Source organism: Anolis carolinensis, chromosome 6, assembly GCF_035594765.1.
Source record: "Anolis carolinensis isolate JA03-04 chromosome 6, rAnoCar3.1.pri, whole genome shotgun sequence".
NCBI classification, from domain to species: domain Eukaryota; kingdom Metazoa; phylum Chordata; class Lepidosauria; order Squamata; family Dactyloidae; genus Anolis; species Anolis carolinensis.
In genome coordinates this window covers 23,544,194-23,567,862 of record NC_085846.1, presented here as the reverse complement: position 1 = coordinate 23,567,862, position 23,669 = coordinate 23,544,194, and the positions used below count along the sequence as shown (strand labels likewise).

Genomic DNA, 23,669 nt, shown 5'->3' with positions numbered 1-23,669 from the left:
TTGTGCATAATATACCTATGTTGGCGCCAGAGATGCTTCCCCTTTGAGATTAGCGACAGGTATTGGTTCAATTTTGCTGCTTAATAGTCCCAGTCGCAAGCTGCTAATTAAAATAAACAGAAAAGAACATTAGTAGCTGCCCTTCAGCAATGAAGGAAAGAGAGGACAAAATTCTTTTGTGACAGACATGACTTTGAAAAGAGCTAATAAAAGATGAGGGAAGAGCCCTCCCTCCCCGCAACTGTAATGATTTCCCAGTTAATTTTTGAATCTTGGCAGGGGGTGAAAGGGAATATTTCCTTTTTTCTTTTTAAATAGCAACGTATTCTAGCATGAAGTTAATTTCCTATCTCAGAAGACAAACAGAGCAGTCAGCTTCAGCAGCTTAGATATTTCCAATTTAATGGGAATAAAATGTGAGGCAAAGCAGAACAGTGTTGGGACTCAAAGTCATTGTGGATACTCATTGGTTGAAAACAGCCTTATCCCATCTGTAGACATGAAGACCTTCCATCATCCCAACTATCCCAGCAAGCAACTAGTGTACCCCAAGGCAACTATATTGCCAGATATACTGTTATTCCAACAAAATTGGACCTTGTGAAGATCAGGCATTTTCTTTCTCTTTTTCTTCCCTTCTCTTTTGAAAAACCCAAATAACACTAGGAAAAAACTTATTTCAAGGATAAATAATGCAATTGTGAGAGGGTAATCAAACACAATGCAAAGACCCCTTTTAAAACTGGGAAACTGAGCAGAAATATGAACTTAACATTTCAGTCTAATACACTTGGATTCATTTTTGAAGGGGCATATCTTTTAATATCATTGGTGCTGTTGAAATTTAGACATCCATATATGACAATATGGTCTTTCACAGTCTAAATAGAGGAAATGGATATACATTTGTGGCAAAATCATATCAATATCTATATCTGTTCATAACATGAGTTTTCTACTGTGATTAAATGGGGAGAACATTCCTCTGCCACGTCTGAGTATAGTATAGAAGTGGTTTTCTTTGGTCTTCTATTCATAGTGTCCAAAGTCTTGGACATTGACAGTGAAGTTCATGAAAGTTATTGCCATCTTAGTTGTTTGAATATCATTTGCATCTTCCACTTCCATAGTGTCCAAGGTGAAAACAGAGAATGGAGTAGATTATGACAGTTATTAACATCTTAGTTACTTGGATATCATTTGTATCTTCCACTTCCATGGTGTCCAAGTTAGACATGGAGAATAGAGAAGATTATGAAAGTTATTGAAATCTTCGTTGCTTAGATATTCATGAGTTCCACTTCCATGGTGTCCAAGATGGACACAGAAAGCGGAGATGATTATGAAAGTTATTGACATCTTAGTTGCTTGGATATCATTCATGTGTTCCACTTCCATGGTGTGCTAGGTGGACACAGAAAACAGAGAAGATTATGAAAGTTATTGACATCTTAGTTGTTTGGATATCATTGTCTCTTCCAGTGTACAGAAATATAGTCCAAAGGATTTTTCCCAGGGGGTGTTACGTTTCAGAAGAAGAGATTTTTTTTTTTGTTTTCTCACTCATTCCTTCCAAAGAAAGCATACAATACAATTGTACCAATAGTGGTACAATAAGCTGGATTAATGACTTCTGTTCAAACAAACATGTTATGCATTTCCCCGATCTGAATCAGACCATGTAAGCAGATCAGTAGATGAACGGACGGCCTAGATTGAAACCAGTTTTCACAAACATCAGGCAGCATGTGAATATGTATATGCTTGTGTGAGAGAGAAAGAGAGTGGGGATGTCTGATAAGGTGGAGGTATGGATAATAAGTTTTAATTCCTTTCTCTGGAAAGAAAGCTTTTTTAAAATATTCTTCTTTGAAATAATAGCCATTTTTAAAAAAAATTAGGAAAAATCCTATTTTACTTGTATGTTCCATGTAATTCTGTATGGAATCATTTACATGTGATTTATATGAAGAAACTATGTGGTATGACTACTGTTTTTTAAAATATATGTCTTAATTAAGGTATTTCTTAATTTGTTTTTATTATGTGTATTGTGATGTATTGTATTGTTTTTATCACGTTGGAAACCGCCCTGAGTCCCCTGAGGAGATAGGGCGGTATATAAATAAAGTTTATTATTATTATTATTATTATTATTATTATTATTATTATTATATTTCATGATAAAAGATAAGTTGTTAGATTTCAGTTCTTCTCCTCAGTCAATAAGTTAATTGATTGATTTTTATGCTGGTTTTCAGCTTCTGAGCTCTTTAAGGCAATTAACAAACATAAAAACATAACAAAACATGAATAATAATATACTTTATTTATATTCCGCTCTATCTCCTCGAGGGGACTCAGAGCAGATTACATATTGGAAGTAGCTAGTGAGACAGAGTTATTTTTTTCTCCTTTCTCTCTTTTGCTGTTTGATATGCTCACGTAAGGAATTCTGCAGGCAGCTGCTATTTACCTTTCCTGGTATGCATACTAGGAGTGGCTACAGGAGAATCTTACTATTGTTCAGCTACAGCTTTGCTTATTACATTGTTTAGTGAAAATGCAACGTTGCAACCAGATAGCAAATATGCGTTTCTCCGATCCTTCTTCACAATTTTTCCAAATAGCTACTTTAAAAAAGTTTCACCTACAAAGCAGACAAAGAAGAATGGGAGCTTGGCAGGTGTAAAAAGTCTTTGAGAAAGGTAATTCACTTCTAGACGCTTTGATAACTGCATTATGCGTGTACTGTGCCCATTTCCTGGCCTTTTATCATTTTGCTACTTAAAACAAACATTTCAACAACCTGCCACACAACAAATCTGAAGTTAATGACTTAAATCATGCAAATAACATTTTGTAATAAAGACTTTACCCAAGCATGCACATGACACAGATAAACATTTAATCTATAATAACTACAACAATTCCATAAAAGAATAAATTAACATATAAACACAATGTGAGTTTGGAATGTTAGTTTTAAGAATGAATATACTGAAACGGTTTGCCGAAGTCACCCATAACTGGGACCAAGACTATCCTTGTACCACTCTTCAGTTAGGAACTGAGCTTCAATACTGTTATTGTATTCATTCTTCCTAAAAAGTAGATTTCTAGCCTTTTGATCCCTCACAACAGCAAAAAGCAATGTACTGAACAATCCACTGACTTGCAATTCACTGCTTAACTTCGTTTCATAATGTGAGGTTCTAAAAGGAAAAGCAGCTCCCATTGACAGCCCTGTTAACCTTCCCTTAATTGAATACCACTTTTAAAGCCTGGTGTTTCTAAATTACTTTCTGGAATTAACTTGCTTATTAACTACCAGCATGGCAGAAATCTGCACACTGAAGAGTTTGTTAACCCAGTTTATGTCCTCTTTTTGCTTTCGTTTAGATGATACAAAGATGAACCAGATTCGTGAAGGTAAGTGCCTAATTCTCCAATGGCTCAGTATATTGGACCTTTTATGCCTGAGAGTGTTTATTTCCTGGAGGCATAAGACACTCCTAAAATGCTCTTGCAGCTGATGCTGGTGAATGCTAACCAGTTGCTTACAAAGCAGTCTTCCTTGCACTATAAACATGTAGTACAATGTTCCTAATTGAGACGATCTAAGCAATGTTGCTGCCAGAATGGTAAGTTGTTATCCAGGAAGATACAGCATCATGACAAAATCTGATCAAGTTATTTTGGCAAAGATGATATAAAATTTAACAAATGCCTCTTTCCCCATGGCAACAAGCTATACAACAAACATACATTAATTTATTTTCCTTTGACCACTCACAGCATCAGCTGTCAGAGATAACTGCTTAATGATGGGGAACTGGCCTTCATTTACTGAGGTCTGACCAGAAGTTTACTGGTCCATCTGTTTTGGTGCCACTGACTCCAGTGGCATGCCATGTGGTACAGTAGGTTGGCAATGGTCTTACTGGAAGATGCAATGATGCAAGCCAATAAATAAATGATTTTAAGAGTGTGCAACTAGATCCATCAGCTATTCAGAACTACAGTAGAGTCTCACTTATCCAACATAAATGGGCCGGCAGAACGTTGGATAAGTGAAAATGTTGGATAATAAGGACGGATTAAGGAAATGCCTATTAAACATCAAATTACATTATGATTTTACAAATTAAGCACCAAAACATCATGTTTTACAACAGATCGACAGAAAAAAGCTGCTCAATACAAGGTAATGTTACACAGTAATTACTGTATTTATGAATTTAGCACCAAAACATCGCAATGTATTAAAAACATTGACTACAAAAACACTGACTACTAAAAGGCAGACTGCACTGGATAATCCAGAACATTGGATAAGTGAAAGTTGGATAAGTGAGACTCCTCCTGGTCAGTCGAAGGGCCGAACAGGAAATAGGGTTACAGCCTGTGTTGGATGGGGTTGCACTCCCCCTAAAGACGCAGGTTCGCAGTCTGGGGGTGTTCCTGGACTCATCGCTGAGCCTGGAGCCTCAGGTTTCAGCAGTGGCCGGGAGAGCCTTCGCACAACTCCGCCTCATGCACCAGCTGCGCCCATTCCTTGGGAGGTCTGACTTGGCCACGGTGGTCCACGCTCTGGTCACATCCCGGCTGGATTACTGCAACGCACTCTACGTGGGGCTGCCTTTGAAGACGGCCCGGAAGCTCCAGCTGGTGTAGCGGGCGGCAGCCAGGTTAATAACGGGAGCGGCTTACAGGGAGCGTACAACCCCCCTGCTAAGCCAGCTCCACTGGCTGCCTATATGCTACCGAGCCCAATTCAAAGTGCTGGTTTTGACCTACAAAGCCCTAAACGGTTCTGGTCCTGCCTATCTATCCGAACGTATCTCCTCCTATGAGCCTGTTAGAACCTTAAGATCTTCCGGGGAGGCCCTGCTCTCGATCCCACCTGCCTCGCAGGCGCGGCTGGTGGGGACGAGGGACAGGGCCTTCTCGGTGGTGGCTCCCCGGTTGTGGAACTCCCTCCCCAGCGATATCCGGCAAACCCCTTCCCTCCTGGGATTTAGAAGAAAACTAAAAACTTGGCTCTGCGCCCAGGCATTCAGCGAATAAGCTCACTGGCTGATGTAATCGGGTCGCAAATCTGTAATTGTAGCAGTAGTGAATGACTGAGGATGGTGCAATATTGCTACCTTGCAGCGTTTTAATTTTTATATACTTTTTATCACATTTTTATCATGTTTTAATTGTTTTGTTTTATAGTATATTTGTTGCTGGCCCTCGTGGCAGAATGTAAGCCGCTCTGAGTCCCCTCGGGGAGAAGGGCGGGGTATAAATGCATGTAATAAATAAATAAATAAATAAATACTGTAATGTTTTGTGTTAAAGCTTATTGGGAAAGTATGTTGAATGTGCATTGCTAAACTGGTTCTGGGAATTCTTGGATTATACTTATCATCTAGATCAGGGGTCCCCAAACTTTTTAAACAGGGGGCCAGTTCACGGTCCCTCAGACCATTAGGGGGCCAGTCTAGTTTTTTTTTAAAAAAACTGTGAACAAATTCCTATGCACACTGCACATATCTTATTTTGAAGTTAAAAAAAAAACCTAAACAGGAACAAATACAGCCTCAATGTTAATAATATAAATCATCATCATATAAATAATAAAGAGGGTTGGAAGAGACCGCTTGGGCCATTTAGTCTAGCCCCCTCCTGCCTTTGTCCACCAAAAGCACAAGCAAAGCACTCCTGACAGATGGCCACCCAGCCTCAATATTAATAATAATAATAATAATAATAATACAAATAAAAATAATGAAGAGGGTTGGAAGAGATCCCTTGGGCAATTTAGTCCAACCCCCTTCTGCCTTTGTGCACCAAAAGCACAAGCAAAGCTCCCCTGACAGATGGCCACCCAGCCTCAATGTTAATAATAATAATAATACAAATAAAAATAATGAAGAGGGTTGGAAGAGACCCCTTGGGCAATGCAGTCCAACCCCCTTCTGCCTTTGTGCACCAAAAACACAAGCAAAGCTCCCCTGATAGATGGCCACCCAGCCTCAATGTTAATAATAATAATAATAATAATAATAATAATAATAATAATAATAATAATACAAATAAAAATAATGCAAATAAAAATAACGAAGAGGGTTGGAAGAGACCCTTTGGGCAATGTAGTCCAACCAGCTTCTGCCTTTGTGCAGCAATAGCACAAGCAAAACACCCTCTTAATAATTAAAAATTAAATAATAACTAAAATACCTTTATAAACACAAAACAAAGCTTTGCAAGGCAAGCACCGGGCAAAGAAGGAGGCTGGGAAAGGCAGCAGGCAAGGGAGGAGGCGGGGAAAGGCTCAAGGCTGGTGAAGCAGAGGGAAGAAAGGGCTCAAGGCTCGTGCAGCAGAGGGAGGAAAGGCAGGAAAGGCAAGGCTCCAAGGCAGCAAGAGGAAGCTCAAAGGCTAGTGCAGCAGAGGGAGGAAAGTCTCTAAAGCCAAAGCTCAAAGGCTTGTGCAGCGAGAGGGAGAAAGAAGGAAAGGCTCCAAGGCTTATGCAGGGAGGGAGAAGCCAGCAAAGCTTTGCAAGGTAAGCACTGGGAGAAGGAGGCGGGGAAAGGCACCGGGTGAGGGAAGAGGCAGGGAAAGGCACCTGGTGAGGGAAGAGGCAGGGAAAGGCACTGGGTGAGAGAGGAGGCTGGGAAAGGCACCGGGCGAGGGAGGAGGCTGGGAAAGGCACCGGGCGAGAGAGGAGGCGGGGAAAGGCACCGGGCGAGAGAGGAGGCGGGGAAAGGCACCGGGTGAGAGAGGAGGTGGGGAAAGGCACCGGGCGAGAGAGGAGGCTGGGAAAGGCACCAGGCGAGAGAGGAGGCGGGGAAAGGCACCGGGCGAGAGAGGAGGCTGGGAAAGGCACTGGGCGAGGGAGGAGGCAGGCAAAGGCACTGGGTGAGAGAGGAGGCGGGGAAAGGCACCGGGCGAGGGAGGAGGCGGGGAAAGGCACCGGGCGAGGGAGGAGGCGGGGAAAGGCACTGGATGAGAGAGGAGGTGGGGAAAGGCTCAAGGCTCGTGCAGCAGAGGGAGGAAAGGCAGGAAAGGCAAGGCTCCAAGGCAGCGAGAGGGAGCTCAAAGGCTTGTGCAGGGAGCGGGAGAAAGAAGGAAAGGCTCCAAGGCTTATGCAGGGAGGGAGAAGGCAGGAAAGGCGGCAGCGGCACGCACCTTCCTTGGAGGAGGGTGCGGGCCGGATAAATGCCTTCAGGGGGCCGCATGTGGCCCGCGGGCCGTAGTTTGGGGACCCCTGATCTAGATCAATAGTTGCCACCCTTTTGTCCTCCAGAACTTTCCGAAGCTCCAGGCAGTATGGCCAATGATAGACCTTCTAGGGCAATGGTTCTCAACCTGGTGTCCCCAGATGTTTTTCGCTTTCATCTCCAGAAATCCTAACAGCTGGTAAACTGGCTGGGATTTCTGGGAGTTGTAGGCCAAAAACATCTGGAGAACCCAGGTTGGGAAACCACTGTACTAGGGATTGTAATTCAAACCACATAGGCCAGTGCTTCTTAAGCTGTCTGATGGAACCAACAGGGTTTTTTCCCCAGTTTACCAAGGGATTGCACCACATTTATGCTGTTTGACAGTTGTTTAATTCTTTTCTGGAAGTTCACTGCAGAGTATATTTATGAGAGGGATGCTATGCATTGAGGCCTTTGGTGCTGAGGACACTTTGACTGCAACCAGATAGATGCTTCTGGAGCAAAGGGGATCCCACTGTCATATTGGAGTTCTCTCCCTTGGAGCCCCTTTTCTTCCTTTGGGGGGCAGATAGGTCAACAAACCACCACTTTGAGAAGCACAGATCTAGCCAAATAATAATCGGATCAGTTCGAATTTTGAAATAGAAAGTACCTTGGATGTTCTGTATCACAGTTAGAGAAAAGAAATGTGGCCTAAACATACTGTACTCAGTGATGTTTGATGCAGTGGATATCAAAATATTTTTAGATTGCCTGGAATAACTGGGAATTAGAAGAACTCCTTTGCAGTCATTTGAAGCCTAACTTACACATAATACCAGCACAATAACATCTGGTATCCTCATGCAGTATTTCAGAACTATATACTGGTTGCTTTGTGATTAAAAAACAATTTAATAATTGCTGAGAGAGATTGCCCACAGTTTAGAGTATAGTCCTTCAAGATGTGGTGCCATCAAAGCCAGCTGCCACAGGTGAAATCTGAATGTGCCTTGGGCATTTTTACTGAATAGAACACAGGAAAGAAACCTAAGTGTACTAAAAACAACACAGAAACATGAAACCTCAACAATCTCAGTCTTCAAGCACATCTCCACTGGTTGTGAGATAATGGTAGCTATACTGCAATACATCTGGAGGCTAACCACGTTGAGAAAGGCTTAAACTGCGATTCAAAGTGGTTTGGTGTGTTACAAATAAAGGTGACATAAATAGCTTAAACTTCACTTTGCCCACTAGATCAGGTATATGGCATACCCATTTGTGTATTCTTTCTTTGCCCTTTTGCTTGTTTTGCTATATCTGAAAAATACATACATTGTGCTTCTCTGTCTTCTTGAAAACATCACCTGCAGATTTGCAAGGTGAAGTTCCTGCGAAGAAAGTGGGATTGCAACTCCATACAGGAACAATTGTTGGTATCGTCCTGGCTGTTCTGCTCATTGCAGTGATTATCCTTGCTGTCATTTACATTAGCAGTAATCCTACCTCCAGTGCTGCTTTGTTCTTCCTTGAGGTAAGTGCAAGAGAAAATTCTTTCATCTCTTGCAGGTTGTCTACATTTCTTTAAAACCCCCACAATCTAAGTTCTGTTTCAACATGTTACTGCCCCTTCCTACAAAAATCTAATCCTACTTATTCCATGCTTTATTTTGACAATATCAAGGGAAGGGTGCTCATTTGAGCACTATAATGGGCAATAAGTACAATGGGAATCAAAACTCCTTACCATTCAACTGCAAAGCTTTCAGATCCAGATCTGCATTTCACTTTTCCCTGGTTTAAAATAAACGATAATGAAAATAACGAACTATGGACCCTCAACCCCTCTCTATCTCTGCCTTCTCTCCACGCAAATATTCAGATCTTCCTTCACTTTGCCATCATCTACATTTGCAATGCTATTAAAAACTGTCATAAAACTTCCAAATGTTTTAAAAATAAAGCTTTGGACATATTTAGTACATAGTGAATGTCATATTCTAGAATGTTGTATTCTACCAAGTGCACTTACATTGCATTCTACATAGTGCAATTACACTTACAGAAGAGTTAGTAAAGAAAAATAACTTGAGTTTTAAAAAGCGGCATTTTAGTTTAGATTATATTTTTACATTATTTCTACTATTACTTAGTATTAGAAGGGGCAGCTTTCAGCGCCAAATATCCAACTGAATTCTATAAAATGAATTGAATCTGAGTTCACTTTATCAAGTCCACTGCTCTTGATGTGCTTTGACATGCATAGAGGGAGCTTCTCCACGGCCAAGCTGCACTGTTGTTTTTAATAAAGTTGTCAGTTCTGTCTGCCCTACATAAAAGAGCTATACAGCAGCTGTTTCCTTTTTTTATGCAAACAAAGCAGCAGTCTATAGTTAGTCTATTTACAATTGAAATCAAGTCTTTTTGTACTCACAGTGACCCACATGTTCTCAGGCAAAGCCTTCTCCCATCATATGTCAGATTTTTTTAAACTGGAGATGCCAAGCATTATACCTGTAACTTTCTTTATAAAAGGCATGTGCTTTGGAAAAACACTTTTGGGGGCTGCAGCTGGTACCATCTCCCAGCCAGAATCCTACTGGCCTCTCCACTGGTGAGCAAGAGAGCTCTTCGGGCTTTCACACTTGTGAGAAATTACTGAAGCAATTTCAAATTGAATAGGGTCAGGCTGTAGTACAGTAACAGGTTTTGTCTCTTCACATGCTAATGAACTTCTTTTTTATATATACTTTAGCGAAGACCACACCAGTGGCCTGCTATGAAGTTTAGGAACCACTCGACCTACACTGAAGTGGAGGCAGCCAGCCATGAGAAGGAAGGATTTGTTGAAGCAGATCAATGTTGAGAAATACATCTGTTTTTTCGCTCTTACGTCTTTAGAACATCCAGCGTCTCCCGTCCAGCGTCTACTCTTTATTTCAGGATGAATTATCTGAAGGATTGGACAAGAGGGAAAGCAAATACAATGAGGAAATCCCAAAAGTGAATTAGGAACACAAGGAGCTGCCCTATACTGTGATAGATCATTGGTTCTTCGTTCTATCCTGTCATTTTTGACACTGACTGGCAGGAGCTCTCCAGAGTTTTAGGCAAGGACTAAACTGGGACCTTCAGCATGTAAGGCATGTGCTGTTACCACTGAACTACAGCCCTTGGATGGATTTGTGAGAACCTAAAAGCATGAAAAAAGGCATGTGAATTTGGCATATGGCCGCTAGCAGAAAAAACAAGTAAAGACAAGACATTACTGCAGAAATAGTAGCAAGCAACCCACTTCTAGTGTCATCCACAGCAGGTTGCAATGTCATTGAAAAGCTGCCTCTGTCCTCCTTGCCTTTTACCAGCATTGTAATGGTAATCATGGTGGTAGTACTGTTTATCAGAAAAACAAGTTTGCCACTGTGTGCTATCAGAAGTAACACACGTAATTTAGAACAGCTGGGAAAAAAACAAGTGAAGCTGCCCTAAAGAAAGGTTAGGAGAGAGAAGAATCCAGATTTCCAGCTGAGAATTGGAATTTACCTTCTACATATCCCTTGGGAGATAATATTTTGGATTTATGGATTATCTTATCGCAGAATGGCTGGACAGACTTGTGCTCTTGCAGTATCTCAGTGTCAAGCAATGCTTATCGAATGCACCACCTGACATTTGTGGATGGGGAAAAGCTTAAGCTGAGTCTGAAATGCCACCTTCATATTTATCTGTAATGTCAGTATAAATTCAAGGCTGGAGAAGGAAAGCATTCATTAAGGAGGCCTTGCCACTGACAGTAATCGCCCCAGTCGACAGCAGAGCGAGCTGGGGGATAAAATATGTACCAAACCTGGCATCAGACCTCCAAAAAGCCACCACCACCACAGCGACTCATCTTATTTCTGCTGTGAATTACTCTCTTCACCTCCCAACTGGCTCTAGGCTTCAGCTTTCCTTTGCTTTTACAGAAACGGTCTTTTAAGAGAGAATAGCAGTCATTGAAACAATTTTTAAGAGACAATATTAATCACTGGTTTCAGCAACAGAACATAACAAGGGACTTATCAGTGGGAATTGAAAAATGTAATCTATTTTTGATGAAGCAAGGGTTATTTTCAGTTGATAATTAAGGTATTGGGAGTATTATGGTTGCTTGCTTTTCTGTTCTTACTGGTTGTTATGTCCTGGATTTTCTATATTTCCCCCCAGCATGACAGGAAGGTAAAGTTATATGGACAGTGATGGTAAGCATCCATGAAAATGATACTGAACTATTTTTATTGAATGCAATTTTTTATACCACAGATAATATGGTGTATTCTGAGGCAGAGTTGTCAATCTGACACCCTATCACATTGCCATATAATGTAGTTTCAGAATGCATTTTAACTGCATTGAACTGCATTATATGGCAGTGTAGATGAGGTCTTAGATTTCCCTCCCTGGCCAGCACCTTCTTACAGAAAAATCCAAAATGTTATACATATCATAGTAAGTATTTTGAAATTGTGAAAACATATGTGGGATACACAAAAAAGGCTTTTAGCTTTGCTAGTTTTGCATATTTGCTGAATTCCTATTCACATTGCTGCATAATATAACACGGGCCTGCGTCTGATTGTTAATTCTATCTAGAACTGACCCAGTTAATCAATGGGGTTTACCTGTGTATTGACTCCCTAGTCAAAAATTGATTCAGTAGATTTGCTTTAACTGGGAGTAACCAGTAAGATACAGACTATGGTGAACAGCTAACATCTCTTTCTCGGTTTCTCCAGATAACCTTTCACAAGAATATGATATGGCATTATTTGTTTTGTGTTATCCATTCATGTTACATATGCTTTTTTGCAATGGAAGTGGTGAGGAAATGCTGAGAAGCATGCTGATATTGTATCATGTGTCTGCGTTGACAAAACACTGCCAGGAAGCTCAGGAAAGACACACCAGCATAACTGCCATGCATTCAAGATAAACATTAGTTAAGCCAAGATAGTTTAAAGCAAAAATGTTATAAAGTTTTAGGTTGTATGAAGAAATAGTACCAAATAAAGGTAAACACAAACATAGTACAGGTTGAGCATCCCTGATCTTGAATTCTAAAATCCAAATTACTCCAAAATTTAGTATCTTAAACTTGGGTGACTGTTACAACGACGCTTTTATTTTCTGATTATTCATTATACACAAACTTTGTTTCATGCCTGAAATTATTTAAAATGTTGAACTGAATTACCTTTAAGCTATGTGCATAAATTGTATATGAAACATAAATGCATTTTGTATTAAGGTTTGGGTTCTATATTCACTGTGTTCATATATGCAAATACAAGTATTCCAAAACCCTAAAAAATCTGAACCTCAACATACCTCTGATCCCAAGCATTTCAGATAAAGGATACCCAACCAGTATACAATTGCAGCCATTGTGCTTTAGTTGGAGAAAAACAAATAGTAGGATTTTTTATTTGTCAGTAGGGATGTATTCTAAAAATTTACAAGCATTTCAGCCCCATTCCATATCTGATCTGAATCTGTTTGCCCAAAGGATTTCTTTGGGACCAAATTAGATAACACATACATAACTGCATAGCCATATAGAAAGGCAGGTACAGGCAATGTGCAATTGGTGGTTTTCTCATGGTTCTGTCCTACCTTTATTTTTAAAAGGTAAGGAATGGCAGGTATTCACACAAAGGCACTATCCAGAACTGACCCAGTTAATCAATGGGGTTTACCTGTGTATTGACTCCCTAGTCAAAAATTGATTCAGTAGGTTTGCTTTAACTGGGAGTAACCAGTAAGATACAGACTATGGTAAACAGCTAACATCTCCTGCACAGTTTCAACAGTAAATTGTAGCATGCGTATTGGCTTTCTATGAACAACACATATGTTGCTCATTTTTCTCAATCACTGCTATGCAAGTCTTGGACTGTGATGAAAAAGAGATGGTTCATATTTAAAAAAAAAAACAACAGGGACGACACATCATTTTTTAACCAACTACTCTTATGGCAAATAGCTCAAAATCATAGAGAATTAAAGGATGATTTAGTAAAGCTGAGTAAAGCTTAAAACGTATTGTAGTTATTCCTCTTTAGTCAGACATGAGGCTTACATGTTATTATGTAGTGATTTCATTCCCAAAATGGAAATGTAAAAGATAGTGTTCTGAGGAGGTATTTTGGATGGCTCAAAAGGCTGTACCAGCTCAATATTATTGTTTTATATGGCTAAAGTACTGGCATATTACAACTGTAGGATTTGGATGTGTTGATCATATCTGACCCTAAAAGGCCTCATGCAGGAACTTCCCATACGTTAATAAGCCATTTAGTTAATACCTATAGGGAACAGCCACCAAACACCAAATATTTATGTTCTTACTAAATGTTTAAGCTTATGTTCTTTCTACATACTTGAATTTTAGCATAATTCACATTAAGGGAAGGCAGACTGGGAGAGCTTGAGGCCCTACATTGACTATGGATTGCCTGCATGGAATGCAGTGTTAATGCTAATATATATGATAAAATATAAATAAGTTGTACTTTGGAGGATTGCTTTGGTTTTCACAATAAAAATTGCAAAGTTCATGACTGATGTTTTGATTTGTGTTGAAATGCAGGATTGAACAGTTAACATGCATCTATATGATAAACATGTATATGTTTGGTGCAGGGCCGGCCGGAGATATTTTTAAATGTTAAGCGGGGGTGCTAAAAAGCGCCCCCGCCACCGGCCCTGCCTCCCACGCCCTGGCCCCGCCCAGCATGCCCTGGCCCCGCCTCCCACGCTGCGTGGGAGGCGGGGCCAGGGCGAATAGTGCTGGGGGCGGGGCCAGAGTTGGCCCCGCCCCCCGTCCAGCCTGCCCTGGCCGCGACCAGGAAGTAAGGGCAAAATGGCCTATCTGTGCTGTGCGCATGCGCACACCCAGATAGGCCTTTTTGCCCTTACTTCCTGGTCGCGGCCGCCGATCGCCCGGGCGATCGGCGGCCGCGACCAGGAAGTAAGGCCCAAATGGCCTATCTGTGCTGTGCGTATGCGCACAGCACAGATAGGCCATTTGGCCCTTAGTCTACAAACTAAGGGCAAAAAGGCCTATCTGGCAGTGCGCATGCGCACAGCCAGATAGGCCATTTTGCCCTTAGTTTGTCAACTAAGGGCAAAATGGGCTATCTGTGCTGTGCGCATGCGCACAGCACAGATAGGCCATTTGGGCCTTACTTCCTGGTCGCGGCCGCCGATCGCCCGGGCGATCGGCGGCCGCGACCAGGAAGTAAGGGCCAAATGGCCTAGCTGTGCTGTGCGCGTGCGCACAGCCAGATAAGCCATTTTGCCCTTAGTTTGTTGACTAAGGGCAAAATGGCCTAGCTGTGCTGTGCGCACGCGCACAGCACAGCTAGGCCATTTGGCCCTTACTTCCTGGTCGCGGCCGCCGATCGCCCGATCGCCCGGCGGCCGCGACCAGGAAGTAAGGCCCAAATGGCCTATCTGTGCTGTGCGCTTGCGCACAGCACAGATAGCCCATTTTGCCCTTAGTTGACAAACTAAGGGCAAAATGGCCTATCTGGCTGTGCGCATGCGCACTGCCAGATAGGCCTTTTTGCCCTTAGTTTGTAGACTAAGGGCCAAATGGCCTATCTGTGCTGTGCGCATGCGCACAGCACAGATAGGCCATTTGGGCCTTACTTCCTGGTCGCGGCTGCCGGGCGATCGGGCGATCGGCGGCCGCGACCAGGAAGTAAGGGCCAAATGGGCTATCTGGGCTGTGCGCACGGGCACAGCGCAGATAGCCCATTTGGCCCTTACTTCCTGGTCGCGGCCGCCGATCGCCCGGGCGATAGGCGGCCGCGACCAGGAAGTAAGGGCCAAATGGCCTATCTGTGCTGTGCGTATGCGCACAGCACAGATAGGCCATTTGGCCCTTAGTCTACAAACTAAGGGCAAAAAGGCCTATCTGGCAGTGCGCATGCGCACAGCCAGATAGGCCATTTTGCCCTTAGTTTGTCAACTAAGGGCAAAATGGGCTATCTGTGCTGTGCGCATGCGCACAGCACAGATAGGCCATTTGGGCCTTACTTCCTGGTCGCGGCCGCCGATCGCCCGATCGCCCGGCGGCCGCGACCAGGAAGTAAGGCCCAAATGGCCTATCTGTGCTGTGCGCTTGCGCACAGCACAGATAGCCCATTTTGCCCTTAGTTGACAAACTAAGGGCAAAATGGCCTATCTGGCTGTGCGCATGCGCACTGCCAGATAGGCCTTTTTGCCCTTAGTTTGTAGACTAAGGGCCAAATGGCCTATCTGTGCTGTGCGCATGCGCACAGCACAGATAGGCCATTTGGGCCTTACTTCCTGGTCGCGGCCGCCGGGCGATCGGGCGATCGGCGGCCGCGACCAGGAAGTAAGGGCCAAATGGGCTATCTGGGCTGTGCGCACGGGCACAGCGCAGATAGCCCATTTGGCCCTTACTTCCTGGTCGCGGCCGCCGATCGCCCGGGCGATAGGCGGCCGCGACCAGGAAGTAAGGGCCAAATGGCCTAGCTGTGCTGTGCGCATGCGCACAGCACAGATAGGCCATTTTGCCCTTAGTCAACAAACTAAGGGCAAAATGGCTTATCTGGCTGTGCACATGCGCACAGCACAGATAGGCCATTTTGCCCTTAGTCAACAAACTAAGGGCAAAATGGCTTATCTGGCTGTGCACATGCGCACAGCACAGATAGGCCATTTTGCCCTTAGTCAACAAACTAAGGGCAAAATGGCTTATCTGGCTGTGCGCATGCGCACAGCACAGATAGGCCATTTTGCCCTTAGTTTGTAGACTAAGGGCAAAATGGCCTATCTGCTTGTAGCGGTTTGGCGTGGGCGCGGGGATTGAAGCCCCGCGCCAACACCGGAGGCATCGGTGGCGCTACGGGCCGCTGTCGACGCCTCGACAGCGCCCCTAGCGGCCAGCGCCCGAGGCGGCCGCGTCAGCGGCCTCGTAGAAACAACCGGCCCTGGTTTGGTGCAAAACTATTCACTGTATCCATATGTCCCTATGATTTGTACGTTGATTCCTTACTTGCCTACATATTGTGATCAGATTGCAAAGAACAGAGGAGATCTATCCCTTTCATCTTTTGTGACAGCTCCTATAGCGACAGCATTCAGAAGGCTGTGTTGAATAAGCCTTAATTCAGTTAAAATAAGGGGGGAAACAGAATATGAAGCTCATGAATATAATGAGATATTAATATCTATTTTCATCATCCCCACAGCAGGCATCAATTCACACTATCTACATCCTTTCACACCCCACATACTGTTTTCTATTTTTCCTCCTCAAGAAATATGCTCTCTCTAGAGAGATTCTTGTTCAATGCATGGCACACAAGCATTATGCAGGCAGTCCCTGAGTTACAAACATCCAATGTACAAACAGTTCATAGTTGAAAACGGGGGTGAGACAACAGGAAGTGAGAGAATTCTACCCCTTAGAAGGGAAATTCATTCCTGAAAAGGGTACCATGTGGAAAAGGTGTCTCCACTAAAGATTTAGCACCAGTCCTTGTTCCCAGAACAAGCCAAATTTTTCAAAATACAATTATCACAAGGTCAGAAAGTGAGAGGAAATCTTCTGAACAATGGCACAAACAACGAAACAAACACCATAGGGGTGTTAACACTCCCCTATGCTATTCAAAACTTAGATATATGTTTATGTACTGTTGTTTTTATGGGGCACTTTGAAGTGCTTCTGTGAGCTGCCCAAGTCCCTTCAGGGAGATGGTGGCAGGGTATAAATCAAATTATTATTATTATTATTATTATTATTATTATTATTATTATTATTATTACTATTATTTATTTTATATAGAGTTACACTTAAAAAATGTACCTGTTACGACTTACAAACAAATTCAACTTAAAAACAAACCTAGTGTTGTCAAAGGCTTTTATGGTCAGAATCACTGAGTTGCTGTGAGTTTTCCAGGCTGTATGGCCATGTTCCATAAGCATTTTCTCCTGACGGTTTGCCTGCCATAGATGCAGGTGAAATGTCAGGAGAAAATGCTTATGGAACATGGCCATACAGCCCGGAAAACTCACAGCAACCCAAACCTACAGAACTTGTTTGTAACTTGGGGACTGCCTGTATTAGGATGGCTGGAATTGTCTATGTATGCCTCTATATACACCCACGTTTCATTCTTCCCACCCCAGATGAGTATATAGAACCAGTTTCACAAATTGTAACTGCTGCATTTTATCTGGTTTGTATTTCCTTTTAATTATGTCTCAACTACATTGGTTTCATGTTCCTTTTTAAAAGCATGAATGGTCTTTTCCTTTCTATTGGAACTGACAGTTTAAGGACACGGTTAGATGTGATAGGAGCAGACCATATGCTTTCCTACCTATAATTGCCTCCCAACATGGGTGAATTTCAAGTAAAAAAAGCAAAGTAGCACATGCCGGATGGGGATGCTGCAATGATCTTCCACCACCCCCCACTCCCACCCCCCAATAAATTTATTCCTCTTGCTGCTACTCTTTAAAACTAATCAGGAGTAGTTGTATAGTATTGGGGAGTGCAGGGGAAAATACAATACTTTGTCACCCACAAGCTTAAACTAGAGATAATTAGTCTCAATAGACATAATCATCATTATTGAAAAGACACAGGAGATATGATACCTACTGTGTTTATTTTTTCATTTCTTTCTATCTGGATTACTATCTGCTATGATTTAGGGTGGGAAGATCACAATCAAAACATGTTCAAATCCCATTTACATGCTCAAAAATACAAAGATTAGGGGAGACACCAACAAGAAGTTATACAGAGAGAGGGGGGGGGGGTATACACACAAATACACTTTGTTGTTAATAGCCATCATGTCAGCCTCAACTCATGGCAACCTTATGAATCAAAGAGCTCCAAGACATCATGTGATTAACACCTTTGCTCAGGTTCTCCAAACCCAGAGTTGTGATTTCCTTGATTTGAGTATCTGAAATGTGGTCTTTCTCTTTTTCCTATTGCCTCTCAATTTGATAAGCATTATTTGCCAAGATCCAACCAGTCCATACTCCAGGAGATAATGCCCGCCTGCTCACTGGAGGGAAGGAAATTAGAGGCAAAGATGAAGTACTTTGGCCCCATCATGAGAAGACAGGAAAGCCTGGAGAAGATAATGGAAGGAAAAAGAGGGGCCGATCAAGGGCAAGATGGATGGATAGCATTCTTGAAGTGATTGGTTTGACCTTGAAGGATCTAGGGGTGGTGATGCTGACAGGGAGCTTTGGCGTGAGCTGGTCCATGATGTCACGAAGAGTTGGAAGCGACTGAACGAATAAACATCAAGATCCTATACCGCTGAATGCATTGTTACTGTTTCTAGACCTGACTCCTCCATAACAACATTAACATCCCACCGCTGTTCCAGATCTTGATTGGGACACAACAGGATGGCATTTACAGCCCTTTCCAACCAGCGATTAGCAACATGTCAAAGAATTGTGACAAGTCTTACTTCTGCTTGTTGCTGCTTTGCTTGCTGACAGGAGACGCCTGAAAACATTTTTCTGTTCTCCAGAAGAAGAGAACTCCGTCACACTGAAGTTTAAAGTGAGATTCAGGAAACATTTACAATCAGACTATTGTCCCTTAAAAAAAAACAAAGAAGAAAGGGCCAATTAAAGTGTGATCATAAAGCCTTGCCATTTCTTCCTATACAGTATTCACTTTAGAAGATGTGTAAATTCTTTTAGATCAAGAATAAGAACTTGTGATCATTCAGCTACGATTCCTGCACTGTTGTATCTACTGACTGAAGTTAAGCAGAAAGCTAGTTATGTAACGATTAGATAGCTGGACCTGGAGGTGAACCTAGATATAAGAGATCTAGGATCAAGTCTTTGCTGAACTGTGAAATTCATGGGGCAATTCTGGGTCCTATAACTCATCCTCTAGAAGTTTCAGATACAGCATAAAATTGCCAGGAATTTACAGCTCCTATTGACAGTGGGGTTCCTCTTAAGTTCAAGGAACTGGTGATTGAGGCAAAGGAGAACCTTACTCCACAGTGAAGGAAGCAAACACTAAGGACATGTTACCATTTACAGAGGGATGAAGGGACTAAATGAGATTACATTGGTCGCAGTGATGCTGACTAGAGATGTGGAACCTTGAGACAACTTCCCATTAACCTGCCAGCACCTCCCTGGCAGCTTACTATCGTTCCATCTTTGTGACACACAATACTCTTTAGCATAGACTGACCATGAATTACAACTACTGTATTTTATTTCTTACTGGCTTTTTAAATTTGGACTACAGACTTCCTCTTGTCTTCCAACCACATACTTCCTAGGACACTTGCTGAATTGCACAGGACAAGGACACTATGGATTTCAATAACTACAGGAACTCTCTCCCCGGGGCCGTGGTGGAGGCTCCTTCCTTGGAGGCTTTTAAGCAGAGGCTGGATGGCCATCTGTCGGGGGTGCTTTGAATGCGATTTCTTGCTTCTTAGCAGGGGGTTGGACTAGATGGCCCATGTGGTCTCTTCCAACTCTACTATTCTATGATTCTATGATTCTAGGACCATTGCATTACTTTCCCATGCAAGCAAAAGAATGCAAAGAATTTTACCATATATGGATTGAGAAATACCAAATGTTTATGCTGGGTTTTGTAGACTTTACTTCATCAGATGCAACTGATGAAGTCTACAAAAGCTTATGGTACCAATTCCTTTCTCAAAGTTAACCTCAAAAGGTGCCACAAGTTCAGTTCACAAATTGATCTAGACTAACATGGCCATGACTTTGAATTCAACCAGCAAATTGTCATATTTGTCTTCCACAAGCAGGTTCCAAAAGATATTCTTCCACAAACATGCTGAAGTACATTTCCAATATCTCCCACACTTAAAGAACAATTCTGTATTCCCAGAAGACTGGCACAGAAGCCCTGGAAAGGAATGAAAATCTTGAATTAATTCAGACTGATGATATAAACACGATGGGGTGGATCCAGTGGATAACAATGCTCCACTCATGGGAAATGCATCCATTCAGTTTTCCCAGGCTCATCTCTCGCGACTGCTTGCTCCACCCCTTTGTAGGTTTTCCTGCAGTTGGAGGGATACCACGAGGAGGGCCACTTATGCCAAGCCTATTGTATATTCCTAAATCTATATGTACCCCACTGTATCAATACATAAAATGAATAAATAAATCCTTAGATTACTAGTTGATGAACAAGAAACAGTTGTTCCTATTTAATCCTTTTTCTAGTCCAAGACCCAACATGGTTTTTAAACATGGGGATAAGCCTTACAAAGACAAAGCATACACATCACCATGTTGGAAACTGGCATAAGAAAGTCATTACTATGAGTCCATGTAAAATGCAGCTATTTGATACATTGGATACTCAGTTAATGAGCTTGCCTTGAAGTAAACATCCAGAAAGTTAACTGATTAGCTGGTGCCTTCTCATGATTTTTTGGTATAAATATGGCAAACCGCATGCATGTTTGCAATGCTTCAGTTCCATTTTTTCAGACATCTATATTGTGTTTCTGATCTGTGCTGAAAAACATCCATGAATAAACATCCATTTCCCCAGATTCAACCAACCTGTATGGACACTTTATGTATGTATCACAGAAAGATTACTGAAATCAGGATACTGAATATGTGAACTCATACAACACAAGACTCTGTATTTGCAGTACAGACAAATCTCTGATGACTAAGAAATAGATTCCATGAATGATATTGTAATTTTGAGAATTACAAACAGATCAAGCACTCTAATACATCAAGTTGAAGTTTTGCTTTTTTTTTAAACTACTTAGATCTTTAAAAGCTAAACTCTCTTTAATATGTATCTAGATGGAGAAAAGATGTTTTGATGAAAAGACATATGAGACAAATTTCTTGTCAGAACTAAAAGCTGAAAACATCTTTGGAAGCTGTTTACAAAATGAAAAGAAAGTGCAAAATTCCACATTATTATTTTTGCAATACTGGCAGAAAGAAGTAAACAAAAAGTCCGTTCCATGACCAAAGGAACCATCTGGTAACTGTCAGAAATTACCTCCTCTGTTTAGTTGCTTTTTGAGTCCTAGATCAATTTAATGCATCCTGTACCTACTTCTCTTAGAACAAAGTAGGCAAGTGATTAGATGATTAGGTACTTAGGGGCATTTTCTCTGTTTCCTGCAGCAAAGCAAAACAAACCAAAAGGCAATTTGAGGACACCAGGATCAGAACTGTGTCAAGTATTCTAGGACATCTCCAGGTCAGAGTCAAGTATGTAATGCATGCACTGTCCTCCCCGAAGACCGGTTAGGAGACATTTAAACTTAAAGTGAAGGCAGACATCTGCTCCTTGCAAAATTAAATGGCCTCTTTTCTAAAAGTTACGCCTATATTTGGCTGCAGCATTCCCATCCGTCAAAATCACCCGGTTTAACATGATTTTGGGTTAGAAGGGACCTCTAGTGGTTTTCAGAGACATCCGCTTTTAAATTGTTGGATGTTGAGTGGGAAAGGACCGGATATCCATAAAAGATGCCTTTTCTATACCATGGTACATCTATAATGTCAGACAGAGTTTATTATCTACAGTGTGCCTACAGTCAGCTTTATACCAGAAGCACAGATCATGGCAATTTCTTTTGAAGTCCAAGGAGTGAAACGTTACACGCATGAACTAAATTTGGACTTTTTGTCCATAAAAACCTAGCATGTCTGGCATTTCCAGGTAGCAAAATAGTGTTGCCACTATGATACTGTGTTTCTTAATGTGTGTGCAGTTTTATATAGCATTTTCAATGTTTTTTACATTGTCGTTTACAAACAAACATCTATATTTATAACAAAAGCACCGCATATGTATAACAAAAGCAATACGCAGTAATGTTACGTTGTAATTACTGTATTTACAAATTTAGCACCAAAATATCATGATATATTGAAAACATTGACTACAAAAATGGCTTGGATAATCCAGAAACTTGGATAAGCGAGGCTTGGATAAGTGAGACTCTATTGTATTTTTAAAAAAACTCTAAAATCAGGACTGTAAATAAAGAGCAAGACCCCCGGTGGCGACGTGTGTTAAAGCACTGAACTGCTGAACTTGCAGACCGAACGGTCCCAGGTTCAAACCCCGGGAGTGGCGTGAACGGCCTCTGTTAGCTCCAGCTTCTGCCAACCTAGCAGTTCAAAAACATGCCAATGTGAGTACATCAATAGGTACCGCTCCGGCGGGAAGGTAACGGCACTCCATGCAGTCATGCCGGCCACATGACCTTGGAGGTGTCTACGGACGCCGCCGGCTCTTTGGCTTAGAAATGGAGATGAGCACCAACCCCCAGAGTCAGACATGACTGGACTTAACGTCAGGGGAAACCTTTGCCCTAAATAAAGAGCAACACTCAAAAAATAGGGGAATTCCAGACAGAAAACAATCACAGCCTGCTAACACCTCCCAACAAAGGATTTCCCCCGCAGAAAACAGCCAGGCTTTGAAGCTGCCAGGCTATTCAATGCTAATCAAGCTGGTCAAGTGCAACATTCACTTGCCTCAAACAGACAAGAGTTCTTTCTCCCACCCTGGACATTATTCCACAGATATATAAACCCCACTTGTCTAGTTTCCAACAGACTTCACAACCTCTGAGGATGCCTGCCATAGATATGGCCGAAACGTCAGGAGAGAATGCTTCTAGAATGGCCATAGAGCCCGAAAAACTCACAGCAACCCAGTAATTCCGGCCATGAAAGCCTTCGACAACACATAGCTTATGAAGGCATTACAACATGAACAAGCAACCATGAATTTATATAGGCACCGCCACTTTCCCTCCAAACCGTCCACATTAACAATGGCAAGCGAGGAACCTTTTGGCGCCATTGACGTCAGGGCGAGGAGGGAGGCTCGTTGGGTCCCCCTGGGGGAGAAGAGCGGTATATAAATTAAATAAATAAATAAAAAATAAATATTCATGAGCGGGGCGAGGCCAAGCGTTCTGAAGAAGGGAGGGAAGCAGAAAGGCGGGAACTTTTAAACCATGTATTTAAAGGGCACTAAGCTTAACTCAAGGGAACTCTTACTGAGGGGAACAAAAATCCTGTGGTAAATCATATGCATTTGGTCAGAGTCGTCTAGTTTTTCACACACTTCTAATTTGTTCTCAGTGAAATAAAAACATGTTGCCTTCAGTAAAGGCGATATACATACAGTAGAGTCTCACTTATCCAAGACTCGCTTATCCAACGTTCTGGATTACCCAACGCATTTTTGTAGTCAATGTTTTCAATACATCATGATATTTTGGTGCTAAATTCGTAAATACAGTAATTACTACATAGCATTACTGCGCATTGAACTACTTTTTCTGTCAAATTTGTTGTATAACATGATGTTTGCTGCTTAATTTGTAAAATCATAACCTAATTTGATGTTT

The 23,669-nt window shown here is 42.0% G+C and overlaps 2 protein-coding genes and 1 long non-coding RNA gene across 6 annotated transcripts in view; 2 read left to right on the top strand and 1 right to left on the bottom strand.

Annotated features, from left to right (window-relative positions):
- The window catches only part of plxdc1 (plexin domain containing 1), a 75,729-nt gene extending 61,939 nt beyond the window's left edge, over nt 1-13,790 (top strand). Inside the window, exons 12-14 of the mRNA XM_008113550.3 lie at nt 3,403-3,432; nt 8,568-8,728; nt 9,950-13,790. Coding sequence (XP_008111757.2) covers nt 3,403-3,432; nt 8,568-8,728; nt 9,950-10,060 — 302 coding nt within the window. The 3' untranslated portion in view covers nt 10,061-13,790. The remainder of the gene's footprint in view (nt 1-3,402; nt 3,433-8,567; nt 8,729-9,949) is intronic.
- On the bottom strand, nt 386-23,155 carry LOC103279275 (uncharacterized). Of its 2 annotated transcripts, none has more exons than XR_010007291.1 (4): nt 23,104-23,155; nt 18,717-18,849; nt 10,001-10,147; nt 386-1,404 (listed from the first exon to the last, which is right to left on the bottom strand). It is a non-coding gene; the product is annotated as an uncharacterized LOC103279275 (long non-coding RNA). The 2 variants fall into 2 exon arrangements; XR_010007292.1 differs by lacking the exon at nt 23,104-23,155 and adding an exon at nt 20,002-20,497.
- Nucleotides 22,909-23,669, top strand: part of fbxo47 (F-box protein 47) — a 25,082-nt gene continuing 24,321 nt past the window's right edge. Inside the window, exon 1 of one of the 3 annotated variants that reach the window (XM_062984648.1) lies at nt 22,909-23,338. The gene's annotated coding sequence lies outside the window, so the exon portion shown is untranslated. The remainder of the gene's footprint in view (nt 23,339-23,669) is intronic. The other 2 variants (XM_062984649.1, XM_003222729.4) reach the window with 2 other exon arrangements.